A 13,735-nucleotide genomic window follows, 5' to 3' on the forward strand; every position below is an offset into this window, starting at 1 on the left:
GCTCAAGTAGACACTGAGTAGGTACCTCTACAAGCACCTGCCGGACCCACGGGAGGCGCGAGCGAGCGGCCAATCAGCGCGCCTGGCGACGGCACGGCGGCGTCAGCGTCAGCCGGCGTTAGCCAGGCTGTCGTCGATAGCGCGCCGCTCATAGACTTCCAAAGAAGTAGTGGAGTAGAGTACTTTGCTTCTATGAGCCGAGCAGCGGGCCCGCGGTGGGCTGGGCTGGGCTGGGCAGGTGTCCGTCCGAGTGACGTCAAAATGACCACGGCTGCGGCGGCACTGCGCTTGTGGCAGGATCAGTGCAAGCCACATGCGGCGCGCTTCATGTCGTGCCGAGTACCCGCGCGCGCACGCGCACACGCACACGCGCACACGCACACGCGCACACGCACACGCGCCGCTCTACCGGCCGACCCGTGCGCCGGGCTTACACAACATTCGTTAGTGAGGCGGGGGCACGTCCTTGTGCTGCTGCTGCTGGTGGTGGTCAGTCCGTGTGGACTGCGCTGTGTGCGGAGCGAGAGGGAGCGAGGGCGGGAGCGAGCGAGCGAGAGAGAGAGAGAGGAGAGAGACAGCGACAGACAGACAGACAGACAGACAGACAGACAGACAGACAGACAGACAGACAGACAGACAGACAGACAGACAGACAGACACAGGAAGACTGAGAGTGTGGAGTAGGTACTCGCCGGTAAATGGCGCAAGAACTACTAATTGAAGACCAACAAATCCGTAACCGCGCAAACAGCCGCGGTGACATGGGCGCGCGCGTGCATGCATGCGGTAGGACGTGCAGCAGCAGGAGGAGCAGCAGCAGCAGCAGACGCTCGAGGCCCGCGGAGCCTGCGGCGGCGAGGCCAGCAGGAAGGCCCGCGTGTAGCAGGAAGGCGCGGTTCACAAGCGCGCGAGGGCGCGGGTCAGCCTGAGGGAGGGCCTCGGCGTGCTGCTGCCGGCGCCGGCTAGCCCCCAGACCCCTGCCAACCTTAGGGTAGGCCACCCGCTCAGTCGCGCTGTACTGCACAACGAGAATTGCCTGGCTGCCAGGCGGTTTTGTCCCTCCGAAACTTTCCTACCTTCCGAAAACACATTTCTTTTACTCTCTCCGTATTGAGGTCCAAGAATTTGTGAAACTCAGTCACTTCACTTGCCACACCACAATAAATTGTATTCATCCCCCTTTCAGCTTTTCTCCCTCCCCTTTTATGTATCCAAAAATAAACGACTAAATCCGTCTCTGTCTGTCTCTCTCGCTCTCTTTCTCCCACTTGAAAGTGGTCGAAAGGAAGGGAATACGGAGACTGCAGCAGTAGGGAAGTTGTGAGCGTGCGCAGGTGGACCGGAGGGCCGGTGACTTAAATGCACCGGGCCCTGGAGGGCGGGCGCGCGGCGGGTCGTCCCAGCTGACGCACGCCTCCGTCCGCGCTCGCGTCCGCCCTGCGCAGGCCGGGCTGCCGTGTTCCGGGTCGCGGCGCGGGTTGCGTGGTGGCGCCCGGGTCCTAAGTGGCGGACGCCCTTGTTGGCCCGGGCGGGGCGAGGTGCCACCTCGTCGATGAGGCGCACTGCCGCCGCCGCCGCCAACCACCGCCGCTGCTCCCTTTCTCCGATCCGATAACACGTTGACATGGCCGCCCCGCCGCCGCGCCGCACCGCGCCGTGTGATGGAAGAAAGTCACACGGGAGAGAGAAAGTAGCGTGCGCGCACTCGGGGCAGGCAGGGCCTGCAGGGGGCTGGCGCGGGCTGACGGCCTGGCCCCACCCCGCCGGGCCGCGCCGGCCCCCCCGCAGATCAGCGCGGACCAGGCGGCGGCGGCGGTGCGGGCGGCCACGGACCGTACGGACCGTGCGGACGGGGCACGTCCCACCCGTCCGTCGCCCGCGCATAGCACGTCACGTGCCGTCACGAGGGACGGCCGCCGACCACGCGCCCGACCAGCAGACGGCGGCGGTGTACCCCACGCCACGGGGCGCAGTGTGCGCGTGGGGTAACGCGAGTTCGGTTAAAAGAGGGGGGGGGGGGGTTAGGGGCAACCCCTACCCTACAACCCTCCTGCCCTGTCAGCCCGGGCAATTCGTTGTACAACACCCCTGTGTCTAGCAGGCAACCCATAGCCCCCTCCCTGTAGGACGGACCTAAAACTGCCCGCTTGGTGCTAACGCCGACCATTCGTAGCTCCACCGCCCCCAACTCGCTACCCCACCTGCGCGGCTTGTGCGCTTGTATCGCCGCAGACGGTCGCAGAGCCAGCGCTGCCGCATCGCGAAGTGGTACGAGGAGTAGTGCCGGGACAATTATCAGTGAGATTAAAAGGTCCCGTGCGCGTGGTCCACCGCCATAGTCCACGCACGAGGCGCACGTGTGCGTCGGATAGCAGAGGCGCCCCGCCACTCTGTGCCTTCCCTCCTCCCCGCGCGCTGCACCGCCCGCCCCGCCCGCGTACGTGGACCTACGCCCTGCTGCGCCGGCTGCGCCACGTGGACTTCCCTGCGCATGCGCGACACGTGCTGAACAGGTGGCGGCCGCGGCGGCGACGTGGAGCCCCCCCGGCTGTGGGGTCGCTTCGCCCCGCCGCCGCGCCCCGCACCGCAGGACTTTCAACATACGCGTGTCATGACATGTGGTGCACCACCACCACGACCACCACCACTACCAAAGCAATTTTTTTAAAAAATAAAAGATAATCGACCATTTTTTGGTGTTGGCCCAGGCATTTGAGGCACGGCATGTCGAGGACAGGTATGGGCTGCGTGCGCCTCGTCGGTGGGGGAGGGGGGGGGGGTCTGGAGACAGCTGGAGAACGGTGCCTGAATATTATGAGTTAGGCAAGCAGGCGTTGCCCCCCCCCCCCCCCAACATTCCCCCGAAAGGGCCACGATTGGTGGGCACATTCTGCAGGAAATCTTTGGAATTTGATGTCACTTGACACACTGAAGCAGCTGACCAGGGTTGGGGTTGGTGCAGGTGTAGTGGGGCGTCGTCCCAGCCTAGAGTGAGCTCCGATGCGAGACGGGGGGCCCAGCCGGCCCGGCCGCGCCGCACGCAAGCCCAACCACATCATGCCCAAACTGGTGTCATGTCTGACACGACGAATCGTGTCCGTCACGCTCTTGGCTTTATTTTTGTTTCGCCTCTTAATAAATGTGTCACGTCACTCCGTCGAGCTGCCCTTGCAAAGAAACGCATGGTGCTCAGGTTATTGCTCAGGCTGCTCGGGCTCGCTCGGGCTGCGGGGCGAGGAGGCCCGGGTTGGCCAAAGTACCCCTTGCTAGTGCTACACAAGTCGCGGAGTATCGCCGTTACCTGGATGGATAACATAAACGCACGAGTTTCCGACTTCTTCTTTATTAAAATCAACTTGATACGAATTTTACGCATTTGATAAAAGCCAGTAAAAATTAAGTTATCTGTTGCACAACAGATATTAAGTATATTGCACATGGAGCATTTAATGCAAGTTTGATATAAAAATAATAGAGATGAGAAACAGTTTTAAAGCTTAAATGCCTTATTTCATAAAATTATTAAATTATATAAACACACATTGTAATAATGTAACTGTAATGAAGACAAAAACTCATAAAACATCAATGTTTGATAAAAATTTACAAGGATTTCGGACCGGCCGATACAATCCAATTTCAGCACAGGAGTTTTAAAGAATAAAATAATAAAATTGCTCCCATTGAGGGAGGCATGTGGCATAGCCACAACCAAAAATGTACCAGGATTCAAACTAGGAATCTGTGCACCCAGAGAAGTGTGAAGTTTGAATACCTCAAAAACATTTTGGCACTAAATCCAAGCCTAGCTAAGAGATAAACCAAGAACATGTGTTTTATTCAAGCACAAAGGGAAACAATTTGAGAATAAATTGGAGTTGATTTGAAACCAAATACTCATGTATACATGGCAATTGTATACAATTGTACTTGAGATTATCAAGTAGATTGCAATCAATTCAAGTATATTGTGCATGACACAAGAGCACGCTTTTCTGGGTGTGTAAACACATCAAATGCACACTCACAATATTATAATACTGAGTTTTACCAGAAAAGCTTCTGGCTTCAATGGGTAAATTTCTTTGGTGAGCATCTCAACACAGAGTAACCACATATTGACCTATTAAAACTAATGCTGTGACAATCAACAATTAACAATAGTCAAAAGCATTAGTATTGCTTCAAATTTAAAAATAAATGATAATTAAAACTAGTTTGTCTTCTTTTGTTTGGCTTTGTCTTTACCTACTTTTTGCTTCTTCTCGGTTGACGGAGACACTGCTCCAATAATCTTTTGAGGAACCTCAGTAAAGACCAAAGTTCCAACAAAAACCAAAATGGTTCCCACCCAATGGTACATAGTGAATGGATTTTTGAAATACACAAGGGAGAAAACAAGTGAACCAAACTTACGTAGAGTGAGGACAAGGGTGACAGTCAATGAGGAGCATTCCGTTGTTAGTCTGTAGACTGAACTGATGCAAAGGTACCTGAAAGAAATCTGTCAAGGACCATACCAACACAGAAAGGATAAGATTAAAATTGTAGAAACTATTAATGGAGCAGATTTCATTTTGCAAAAAGCTTAGCTGGCAAAGGATACTGTGATGCAACATTCCCAAGAAGATACACTATCATGATTGGCACAGACAGACCAATAAGTGGTACTTGATAAGGAACAGATTCAACTGCAATCGATAAGTGACTGTAGATGTTGCCCCCAATCAGCAGGAACATTGGCAGCGGCATAAGATGCTGTGAAGTAAAAGAACATTAAATAATTAAGAAAAGAGACAATTTGTTATTTTAGTGCCTTGAAATTAATATTCTTGTCCCTAGTTATTACCGTGTAAAGCAATGCCTCTTGGGAATGTTTTCCAAATCTTTGATACAAAACTTCTTGATAAATACCCATTCTTGCGGAGACAAATAGAGCAATTGTTAACAGAAGAATACCTGTAACAATACCACATAAAAGAATATATTTCACATCAGACTTTTTTTTTTTAAAATACATGTATGGATTCAAATTACAGTATTGATATTAGTATTAATGATTTCTCACCTAATGACCACCAGAACAAATCTTCATAGGGGGTTGTTTGAATTGCTTCTGACCCATCCTTTGGGGGAGGAACAGTTGATTTCTAAAAAGGAAAAAAAAAAGGAGTTAAATAGAAATAAAACTAGCAAAAGCTACATGCTGACAACCAGCTGAAATAAATTTGAGAAATGTAAATAAACTTACCACTTCTGTGCTCGATACAATGGTGCATATGACAATACCCAGAGTGATCATGGCCACTGACAGATACTTTGAGAGGGTATACTTCTTTTTCAAAATTATGATACCCATTATCATATTAGCAATAAGGGAGCCCTGATAAATTTGAAATTGAATGTAGTAACATGAGGATAGTTGAACATAACTTTTTTTTTAAATACTTCAGTTTCGGAACACTTACCGCACGGAATATCATATGAAGAGGCATCGGTATATTGAAATTAAAAGCATAGTTGTTACAAAGATTGGAGAAAAAGAACATTAAAACCAAAATAAAGTAGTCTCTGCAAATTAAAATATGCATTAGTAGAAAGGTCAATCAGTGTGAGTCATTTTCAGTTTTTTCATAAATTTGACCAAGCCATGTAGACATACATTTTGTGGGGATACTTACTTTAGCCCGATATTAGGCTTGACAGTTCCAAACTTGGCCGTAACAACAAATCCAATTAAAGCAATGAAGAAGAAGTTGGTAAATGTGACAAGATTGCCACTTCCTGGATCTTCCCTGAAAAATAGGATACACAATAAGTTTCAATTAAAAAATAAATTGACCGCCAATGAAATCCACATAGCTAGTGACTGTCACTAATGATGGTACAGTTACAGCACAAGAAAACTGCAGAGATTCAAAGACAAAAAATCTCTTGAAAGGTAAAATTCCTCAAAACAAAAACACTAAAAAATGTTAAACAGTAAAGTAACACAAAATTATTTAATTAACCTAAAAAAATATGGCAGCGTGTTTACTGCACCCATGTCAGCACATTGCGAACTAGTAAAGAAGTTGTAAGTAAAAGTGAAATTTAACACAGGAATACACCATTTAACGTGTCAAACTTACTTGACGAGGAGTTCCAAGAAGACGACATTGATGCCGCAACCGATGAAAACACCGGCAATAGGTATGGCTGGATGCATGGTTGGGTTTCTACAAATAAAACTGGCTCTAAAACGGCAAAAGGGGCGCGTGTCCCCCCGTTACTTCCACGGTTTACGCTGCTTTCATCACTTTCAGGCCCGAAATATCACAGTAAAGTCCCTGAAGATGAGGCGCACTGTCCACACCACCCCACCACGCTAACCAACCAACACCACACGACACAAAACTTTCTGCTTTCTGCTATCGGAGTTCCGTCCGACGCGGCGCGCGGCGCACTCGCCCAGTGCGAAATTTCCCTCACGGCGATGCTCGCGTCTCTCCTCAGCGCGATGAATCGAGAATGAAGCAGCAGAACTGTTTCGAGGTAGAGCTAGAAGATGAAAAGGGAATATCGCAGCCAAGTCGCATTCTATGTTCATTGGAACGCCTCAACTTGGGTACCGTTTCAAGCGTTTCGCAGAAGGGAACTTTTACATGGCCGGGATGACGACACCGGCACATGAATCTCTCGAGTCATCATCGGCCTCCCCACCACACCTCGACACCTCCATTTCCCCTGCCACGATCTTTCTGCTTCTGACAAGCCAGCAAACGTGTTGTCAGAGGCGTAGCAGTGGCTGCGAGGATGAAAGGCAACTTTTCTTGAAAAGACGATGCACGATGCAAAATTTGCATCTCACGCAGCAAACCGAACATCCCACTTTCTGTCGCAATGACACAAATACTGCCGATTTGGGCGAATGGGCGGGAGGGAATACCAAAACGTTTTCCTGATTATGGACATTGCACCTGATTTCTACGCCTATGGTCATTAGTGGGTACTATTGCAGGGGCCTTCTAATGACACTATGCAGGTCAGAGACGTCAGACCGCCTGAGGGCTAACGAGGCAGCTACGCCACTGAACTGAACGCAGCATCTCTTGCTTATCAGCAGGTGCAGCCGCCGCCGTCAAGGCCCTTTTATCACATTCGACTGAGATTGCACAAACCGCTTGTAATCAATAAGGTCTTCTGCTATAAGTCGTGATATCACAATTTGAAGGTGAGCCGTCCTGCCTACGCTGAGCTATCCTATCCTTTTAGTTTTGAGTTGGTCTGGGCTAGTGCCTGCCTCCAAGGCTTCTCCATCTATGTGATTACAACGTCACCGGTGACGTCCGCAACGAGTCACGACAAGGTCGAGATGAGAGAAGTCCGCAATCACTAAACTTGACCAGCAAGGGGAGGGGGGGGGGGGTCATTCAGGGACTAGCTGCCCGTCCACGAAAAGGGGCAGAGGGGAATGGCAGATTTGTGCCGAATTGAAAGTAGTCATCTCACTAAAAACACAGAGACACCCTGGGAAAAAAAGTAAGTGGCGAAGAGCCCCTGAAGTGGAAGTTAAGTGGTTGTAAGCAACCAAGAGGCAAATAAGTGGCAAAGTGTATATTAAGTGGTATTCAGATGGCAAGGTGGCAAGAAAGAGGAAAGTGGCGAAGTGGCAACCAAGAATTTTCCGAAGAAGTACTTAACTGGCATCTAAGTGTTGAAGTGGCCATAAAGAGCCAAAGTGGCAAGGTGGCAACCAAGTGCGGTGCTCTTCGTTCTCGCTGATGATCCGCCATGCTCGATTAGTCATATGAGGCTGCCGGACAGGCGTAAGGCCGGGGTTGGACGGTCAGCCCCCCCCCCCCCCGATTTTTGAACAGAGAGTCCCCTGGGGGACCTCGGTACAATTAGACATATGTGCGAAAAATATGGAGACTGATGCCACTCGGGTGCCACTTTGCCTCCTCCTTGCCGCTTCACCTCCTCCTTGGCACTTCGCCACCTTGCCACTTAAAATGTCAAAATCCACTTAAATGCCACCTTAGCAAGGGGGCAACGAAGTGACACTTAATTGCCACTTCACTTGCACTTTGCCACTTAATTTTTTTCCCAGGGCAGATTTGAGTGTCTCGCGACTCTCGCAGTCAAAGACTCCCTCAGCCTTTGCCACTCCCAATAATTTCGCCGAACAGGTACGGGCCGCCAAGGGATTGATGGGCTAGAGGGGCTAGAGCTAGAGACCCTCGCGCCTGCGTTCCCGCTTCCCGCGGCGGAAGGAGAGGGGGTGGGGGCGACAGATTGGAACAGCTGTCCAGTCCGTCCCCGATGCCGTTACCATGCCAACCCCAACCGCTTCAGCTGTGTTGTCATACAGCAAAACAGAGAAAAACCAGACGACGAGACACCGAGACACGAGATAAATTTTCTTTCCAGAACCGCTTCATGCAGCATGGCCCGCAGCCAGGACTTAGCTCAGGGTAACATACTACCACAATTTAGGTTCATACGACAGAAACAAAACTAACGATATCCATGGTTGAGTAAGAGAATAATTTGTCAATGGTCCTGCATTTCTACCAGCAATGAGAACAGCTTTGGAGGAGAATGGAGATCTTATCGAGTTGCAAGCACAGATAGAAGAGGAAATGCTGGAAGCTCTCACTCGCCTTCAGTCTGGGTCAAATGAACATAACTCACAATATTCTTTTTCAACAAAAAGATGCAAACCAGCTATGCCACCGGAGATAATTCTTGCCAACAATTTGATACGCCAGTATTTAGAAGAAGTTGGCTTGAAGAGAACATCTTCTGTGTTGTGCACAGGTTGCTGAATTAAAGATGAGATGTGAGATGCTGCTTTATTTCTTGTTCCATATTGTTTTCTGATTCAAATTTTGATTTCAGAGAGTGGATTACCCCAGAGTGCAGTGCCAGACACCGTTCTAAGAACAGCATTTCCTTCACTTCATTCCTCAGGAGCCAAGTGAGTACCACAGCATTTCAGGCAATCTAAAGAATGTGATACCAAGTTGATTTAGCTATGTTGTTGCAGGCCTCTACTATGCAGTATGATACAGGACATTTTGTTTAAAAGTGACGCAAAGCCAATTTAGATAAAAAATAAAATAAAGGAACAGTGAGTGGTCACTTAGGTTTTTAATTAATGAAGTTTTGTACAAAGTAAAAATACTCAAACATAATAATAATACATAGTCTAAGAGTGATTGCCTTATCTGATCATATACATTAGATGATTCTCTTTAAATTTGAACATTGCACAAAATGAAAAGATCAGTCACATGAGTGTTTTGAATGTACAACCTGAAAGGCATTTCAATTTGAAAATGGTAGTCTATTTTAGTGGGATAGAAATAAGAACTCCAAAATACAAATTTTAGGTTAAACTTGCCATTAAAAATTACAGCATGAAGCTTGAGATTTAAGGTTCAAAGTCAGGATTTTTGCGTAGGATTACAAAGCCTTCCATGATGGGGGAGAGGGGAATATATTCATCAGTTGCCAGCTCTGCTCTTTCCCCGTGAGCAAGAAGAACAGGCGTGGTGTGTGTCTGGAATCCAGTGATGGTTTTGGGTTTTCCTGCCTGTCCCACAACATCAACAGCCTAAACAAATTTAAAAAATATAATAATTAGGAATAGATAAGATTAGACAGTTAAGCAATGGAATACTAGATAAAAGTACATACCAAACCAACTCTCACAGGAACAGCTAGAGCATTACATTCCTCATCAAATGTGACTAACATCCTTGGTTGCATAGCAGCAGCCAAAGTATACAACAAATAATGTGATTTCCCCAAAATAACTAAAAGAAGGAGGAAAATATTAAGAAGTATTCTAGATCAAATATCATATTTTCAGAGAAAATGAAACAATACTTACTATTTTTAACATCAAGGAAGCTAACAAGGGTAGATAGGAGACCAGCTAGAGCTACTGGTGAGAGGAGCTGTCTGTCACTGTGGTATGGACTAAGCGTGAGAGTACCTTTGCCAAGATGGACAAGACCCTGAGCAATGCGCACCATAAATAGGTTGTTTGGATCTTTGCCATGGAATTGTGCAAGCTGACGCAACATAGCTGCCAATCTACATAACAGAACCGTTAGTTTGTAAAAAAAATTTCAACTTCTGTACAATAAGTTTGGTTTCTCAATACATACCTTGCGTTGTTGGTGCCAGCACCTACTAAGCCCATAGCAAAGATTGAATTATGAGCTACCTCTGCATCACTGTCATGAGAGAATTTACTAAGGGTGTCCAAGATTGACAACTTTGGATTTGACACAGAGATTAACCCTAGTGCCAAAGGAACAGCACGTCTGATTGCAGGTTCACAGTATCGCAGCTGTAATAAAATAAACAGAAAAAAATTAGAGGGGAAATTTTTTAGAGTAAATGCAGAGGTCACGATTAAGGAAGGAGGAGGACTATACCAAGTGGCCAAAGGATCTGTATGCCATTTCAGAGCCGATGTCTTCACCCATGGCAATAAGTGCAATACCGAGCACAGCAACAGCTTGTTTTGATGTGAAATCTTTTTCCTTGTCATCTTTTTTGTCATCCTTCTTGCTTTTATCATCTTTCTTGCTGTCTTTTGTTTCCTCCTAATAAAAAAAAAAAAGTTAGATCAAAACATAGGTAGGTAAACAAGCAAAGCACAAAAAATATAGACAAGCATCTCAAACCTTGTCACTTGGCTCGTGATGTTCACTGCAGATGTGAAGCAAGTGTTGAATCTTTAATACATTGCCAGTGCCAGCATAAGCACACACCTCTACAAGGGTTGTTGCCATTGACTTGAATGGTTCAGGAATAACTTCAAGTGCAGCAATAATAGCTTCTGCAGCCTCTTGACGTCCTAGAAGGGACAATAAAATGTGAAAATGTATACTAGTGTAATACAGCAATACAGTAATGCAGAGTACAAACCTAAATGGCACAATCCAAGACCAAGAGGAAGGAACCTGGCATAAGTATCTTTTAATTCGGCTTCAGTTCTTTCCATTAGTGTCTGCATAATAGCACTGGTCACATCAGAATTGCAGGAGCCAACAGCAATCATTCCACAAGCCATTCCAGCTAATCCAACAACCTCCATTGTAGACTTAGGATCACTCAAAACAGGAGTCAAGAGACTAAGAACGGCCTCTCTGTTGGAACCAGCATAAGCCAGACCAAGACCTGAGGTGCAGAAAATACATTTTAAAATGGTAACTATCGTCAGAATGAATAGCAGCATAGGAGTAGGAGTGGGTATTACCAATGATTGCTCCAATCCTCATTACATTGCTTTGATGAAGGACATAATCAGACAACAGAGCAAGTGCAGGATCACACTCATTTCTTACACCACAATTGACAATACCACAAGCCAGAAGAGCACCAGACTAAAAATTTAAAAATCAAAGCAAATTAGATAAGTAAAGTACAACTTAATTTTGACTTAAATAATAGCTCCAGTGCACCTCACAACTGTATGCACAAGCCCATGACATTTCAGTTTACCTTAATGTAATCTTCTGAGGAATACAAATACTTGTCAATAGGAGTAAGGCCTCCATCAACGTCCCACAAGAGAATCAAACCCAGTGATGCAGTAGCACTGAGCATACCTGAAAGGCATTGATTTGGTTATGTACTGTACAGCATAGCTCAGTACCTCAAGCCAAAAATAGTAAAGCTTACCATGTTCCTTGTTTTTATACATCCATTTGTTCCCCTCAGCTTTTAGAAGCTTATCCTGTCCAAAGGCTGTGTTGACAAACCCGTTGACAAAGCTTGCAGCTAAATTCTGACGAGCAGAATCCACTTGTCCACCTCCAAATTGAGGCCTGGCATCCAAATGGGATTTATAAACATCTTCAGGTGTTTTAGCTTCCATGATGTCCAACTGAACACAATGATATAATTAGTCCAGCCCAACCAATTTAAGAAAAAGATACTACATATTAAAAAAAAAATTAAACCTACCTCACGAGCCAAGTTCAAAAAGTGATTGTTCAAGTGGCCATTTGACATGATTTCCATTAGCTCATCATATTCAGGAGTGCTCTCATTAAGCTCAAGGTAGATTTGTTGTCTACCAAGCATAAAAGCCAGTTGCTTCTGAATAGCTAAATCTGGACAAGATGTGAAAATTTCCTCAATCAGAGAATGATTATTTAACTGCAACGCAAGGCGCAATGCCTGGGGAAATTGTTTGAATTTTCTGAAGAGGTCTAGAGCTGTTGTTAAAAGAGTGGTGTTCTCAGGATCTGGCACATAAGGGACACAGCTTGTCAAATACAGACATACACGAGGGTAAGCGCTTTCATCGACATACTGCTGTAATAAATCTAAGCGTTCAATTTCCATGAGAAGATCACAAGCATCAGCCTCAGCATTGTGGGCCATATCATAGGGAATGATTTCACCAGCAAGTTCCACTAAATGGTCGCGAGCCTGAGTGTCACCAATGGGGAGTTCAGCCCACTCAGCTGCTATTTCACCAGATAAATGCCTGCAATTTAAGTGGCAAGTTAATTTTATAGAAAAGCAAAGATTAACAGTGACCTCAAATTATTACTAGAATTGCACTTATAAAATACCAACCTTACATACTCGTGACCCCAGTTCGCAATTTCTTTCTTGGTGCCAAGCAGACGGTACTTTAAACAATCTCTACCATCACTCATAGTCATGGCTAAAACAGATACAACGTCCGCACAAAGCTCCTTAGTAATAGCATCTGTAATTTTCTCATAAATTACTTTCATAGTATCAAAATGGGGACGCATAAACTTCAAAGGCTTGGGAACACTTGTCATAGATGTGGTTGAGGCTCTGATCTGGGAGCGCAAACTTTCCAAGGCAGGCTTGTACAAGGTAGCATCATTTTCCTGCAATAGCAAAGAGTTGAAAATACACAAGTTTTAAAGGGCACATCTGAACATTTAGAACATAATGATTAACTAACCTGCAGCCGCTCCACCAGCATATTGAGCTCATCTTGCAATAATTTGTCCTCCTCCGACTGAAAAAACGAAATGGACACGAAAAATAACATTAATACAGCAATTACAACGGCAAACAACGAAAAAAGCATTTAGAAGCTTTGTCATTGTTTCACTAATCACAAAAATTTGTTGGACGTTATACCGATTAGGATTAAAGAACGCAATGGGCTGAAAGCCGATAGAAAGACCTCAAAATACAAAGCAATTCATCGGGAAAAACAGTTATAGGTTGTAAGATTGTTAGTTGGATGGATATGTCAAACTATCGCTTTGTCACTTAACCTCAAATATTTGAAATACAAAATAGGTCGGATAACTTACAAGTTCGGTTTTCTCCTCGTCCTTTTTCTTCTCTACCTTCTCCTTAGGGGGTTTCACTTCACTAACTTCGGTGTTCGTCATAGTGAAATATGTAAATCAAGAAAAATCAACGTTAAAACTGAATATTGTGACTAGCCGTGTCTCCTTTCTCGTCGGCGTACCAGCGACTTTCTGATACACTAGAACACCCAACATCACGAAAGTTTAGAAGTAATACAATCTTTAAGAAAATAATCGCCTCAAAACAAATAGGAATTCCCAATTTTAGGAAAGTCATAAAGATTGTTTAATTGGAAGATGTTTAAGATATCAAAGGTAAAGTAGGTAGAAAAGGAATATTGCTAACTTCTGTTTAAAGAATGTCTGTTGGATAAACTGTACCTGTTAAACTATTTGCACTCACAGTATGTGCATCATCA

At 45.9% G+C, this 13,735-nt stretch overlaps 3 protein-coding genes across 10 annotated transcripts; 1 reads left to right on the forward strand and 2 right to left on the reverse strand.

The window, feature by feature from the left end:
- Positions 1-3,327: 3,327 nt before the first annotated feature.
- Positions 3,328-6,462, reverse strand: LOC113215978 (UDP-xylose and UDP-N-acetylglucosamine transporter). The gene is made up of 8 exons (XM_026435644.2): positions 6,132-6,462; positions 5,682-5,795; positions 5,469-5,571; positions 5,252-5,383; positions 5,069-5,150; positions 4,850-4,959; positions 4,607-4,758; positions 3,328-4,493 (listed from the first exon to the last, which is right to left on the reverse strand). Exons 1-8 carry the CDS (start codon positions 6,206-6,208, stop codon positions 4,214-4,216), a joined length of 1,050 nt encoding a protein of 349 aa, XP_026291429.1. The 5' UTR covers positions 6,209-6,462; the 3' UTR covers positions 3,328-4,213.
- A 319-nt stretch (positions 6,463-6,781) lies between these two features.
- On the forward strand, positions 6,782-9,126 carry LOC113215980 (centrosomal protein 20-like). Of its 8 annotated transcripts, none has more exons than XM_026435648.2 (5): positions 6,782-7,213; positions 8,413-8,456; positions 8,560-8,802; positions 8,884-8,962; positions 9,032-9,126. In XM_026435648.2, exons 2-5 carry the CDS (start codon positions 8,429-8,431, stop codon positions 9,090-9,092), a joined length of 411 nt encoding a protein of 136 aa, XP_026291433.1. In that variant the 5' UTR covers positions 6,782-7,213; positions 8,413-8,428; the 3' UTR covers positions 9,093-9,126. The 8 variants fall into 8 exon arrangements, with proteins under 8 accessions (XP_026291433.1, XP_026291436.1, XP_026291432.1 ...); XM_026435647.2 differs by having other exon boundaries at positions 6,786-7,213; positions 8,172-8,456; XM_052275181.1 differs by having other exon boundaries at positions 7,212-7,348; positions 8,172-8,456.
- LOC113215977 (26S proteasome non-ATPase regulatory subunit 2) lies at positions 9,117-13,503 on the reverse strand. The gene is made up of 14 exons (XM_026435642.2): positions 13,317-13,503; positions 12,956-13,012; positions 12,592-12,878; positions 11,971-12,499; positions 11,686-11,890; positions 11,506-11,612; positions 11,261-11,387; positions 10,930-11,181; positions 10,686-10,858; positions 10,434-10,604; positions 10,161-10,345; positions 9,881-10,086; positions 9,685-9,803; positions 9,117-9,601 (listed from the first exon to the last, which is right to left on the reverse strand). Exons 1-14 carry the CDS (start codon positions 13,395-13,397, stop codon positions 9,419-9,421), a joined length of 2,682 nt encoding a protein of 893 aa, XP_026291427.1. The 5' UTR covers positions 13,398-13,503; the 3' UTR covers positions 9,117-9,418.
- Between the last annotated feature and the right edge of the window lie 232 nt (positions 13,504-13,735).

The sequence above is a fragment of the Frankliniella occidentalis genome, unplaced genomic scaffold (genome assembly GCF_000697945.3).
Source record: "Frankliniella occidentalis isolate FOCC.00 unplaced genomic scaffold, Focc_3.1 Scaffold532, whole genome shotgun sequence".
Taxonomy (NCBI): domain Eukaryota; kingdom Metazoa; phylum Arthropoda; class Insecta; order Thysanoptera; family Thripidae; genus Frankliniella; species Frankliniella occidentalis.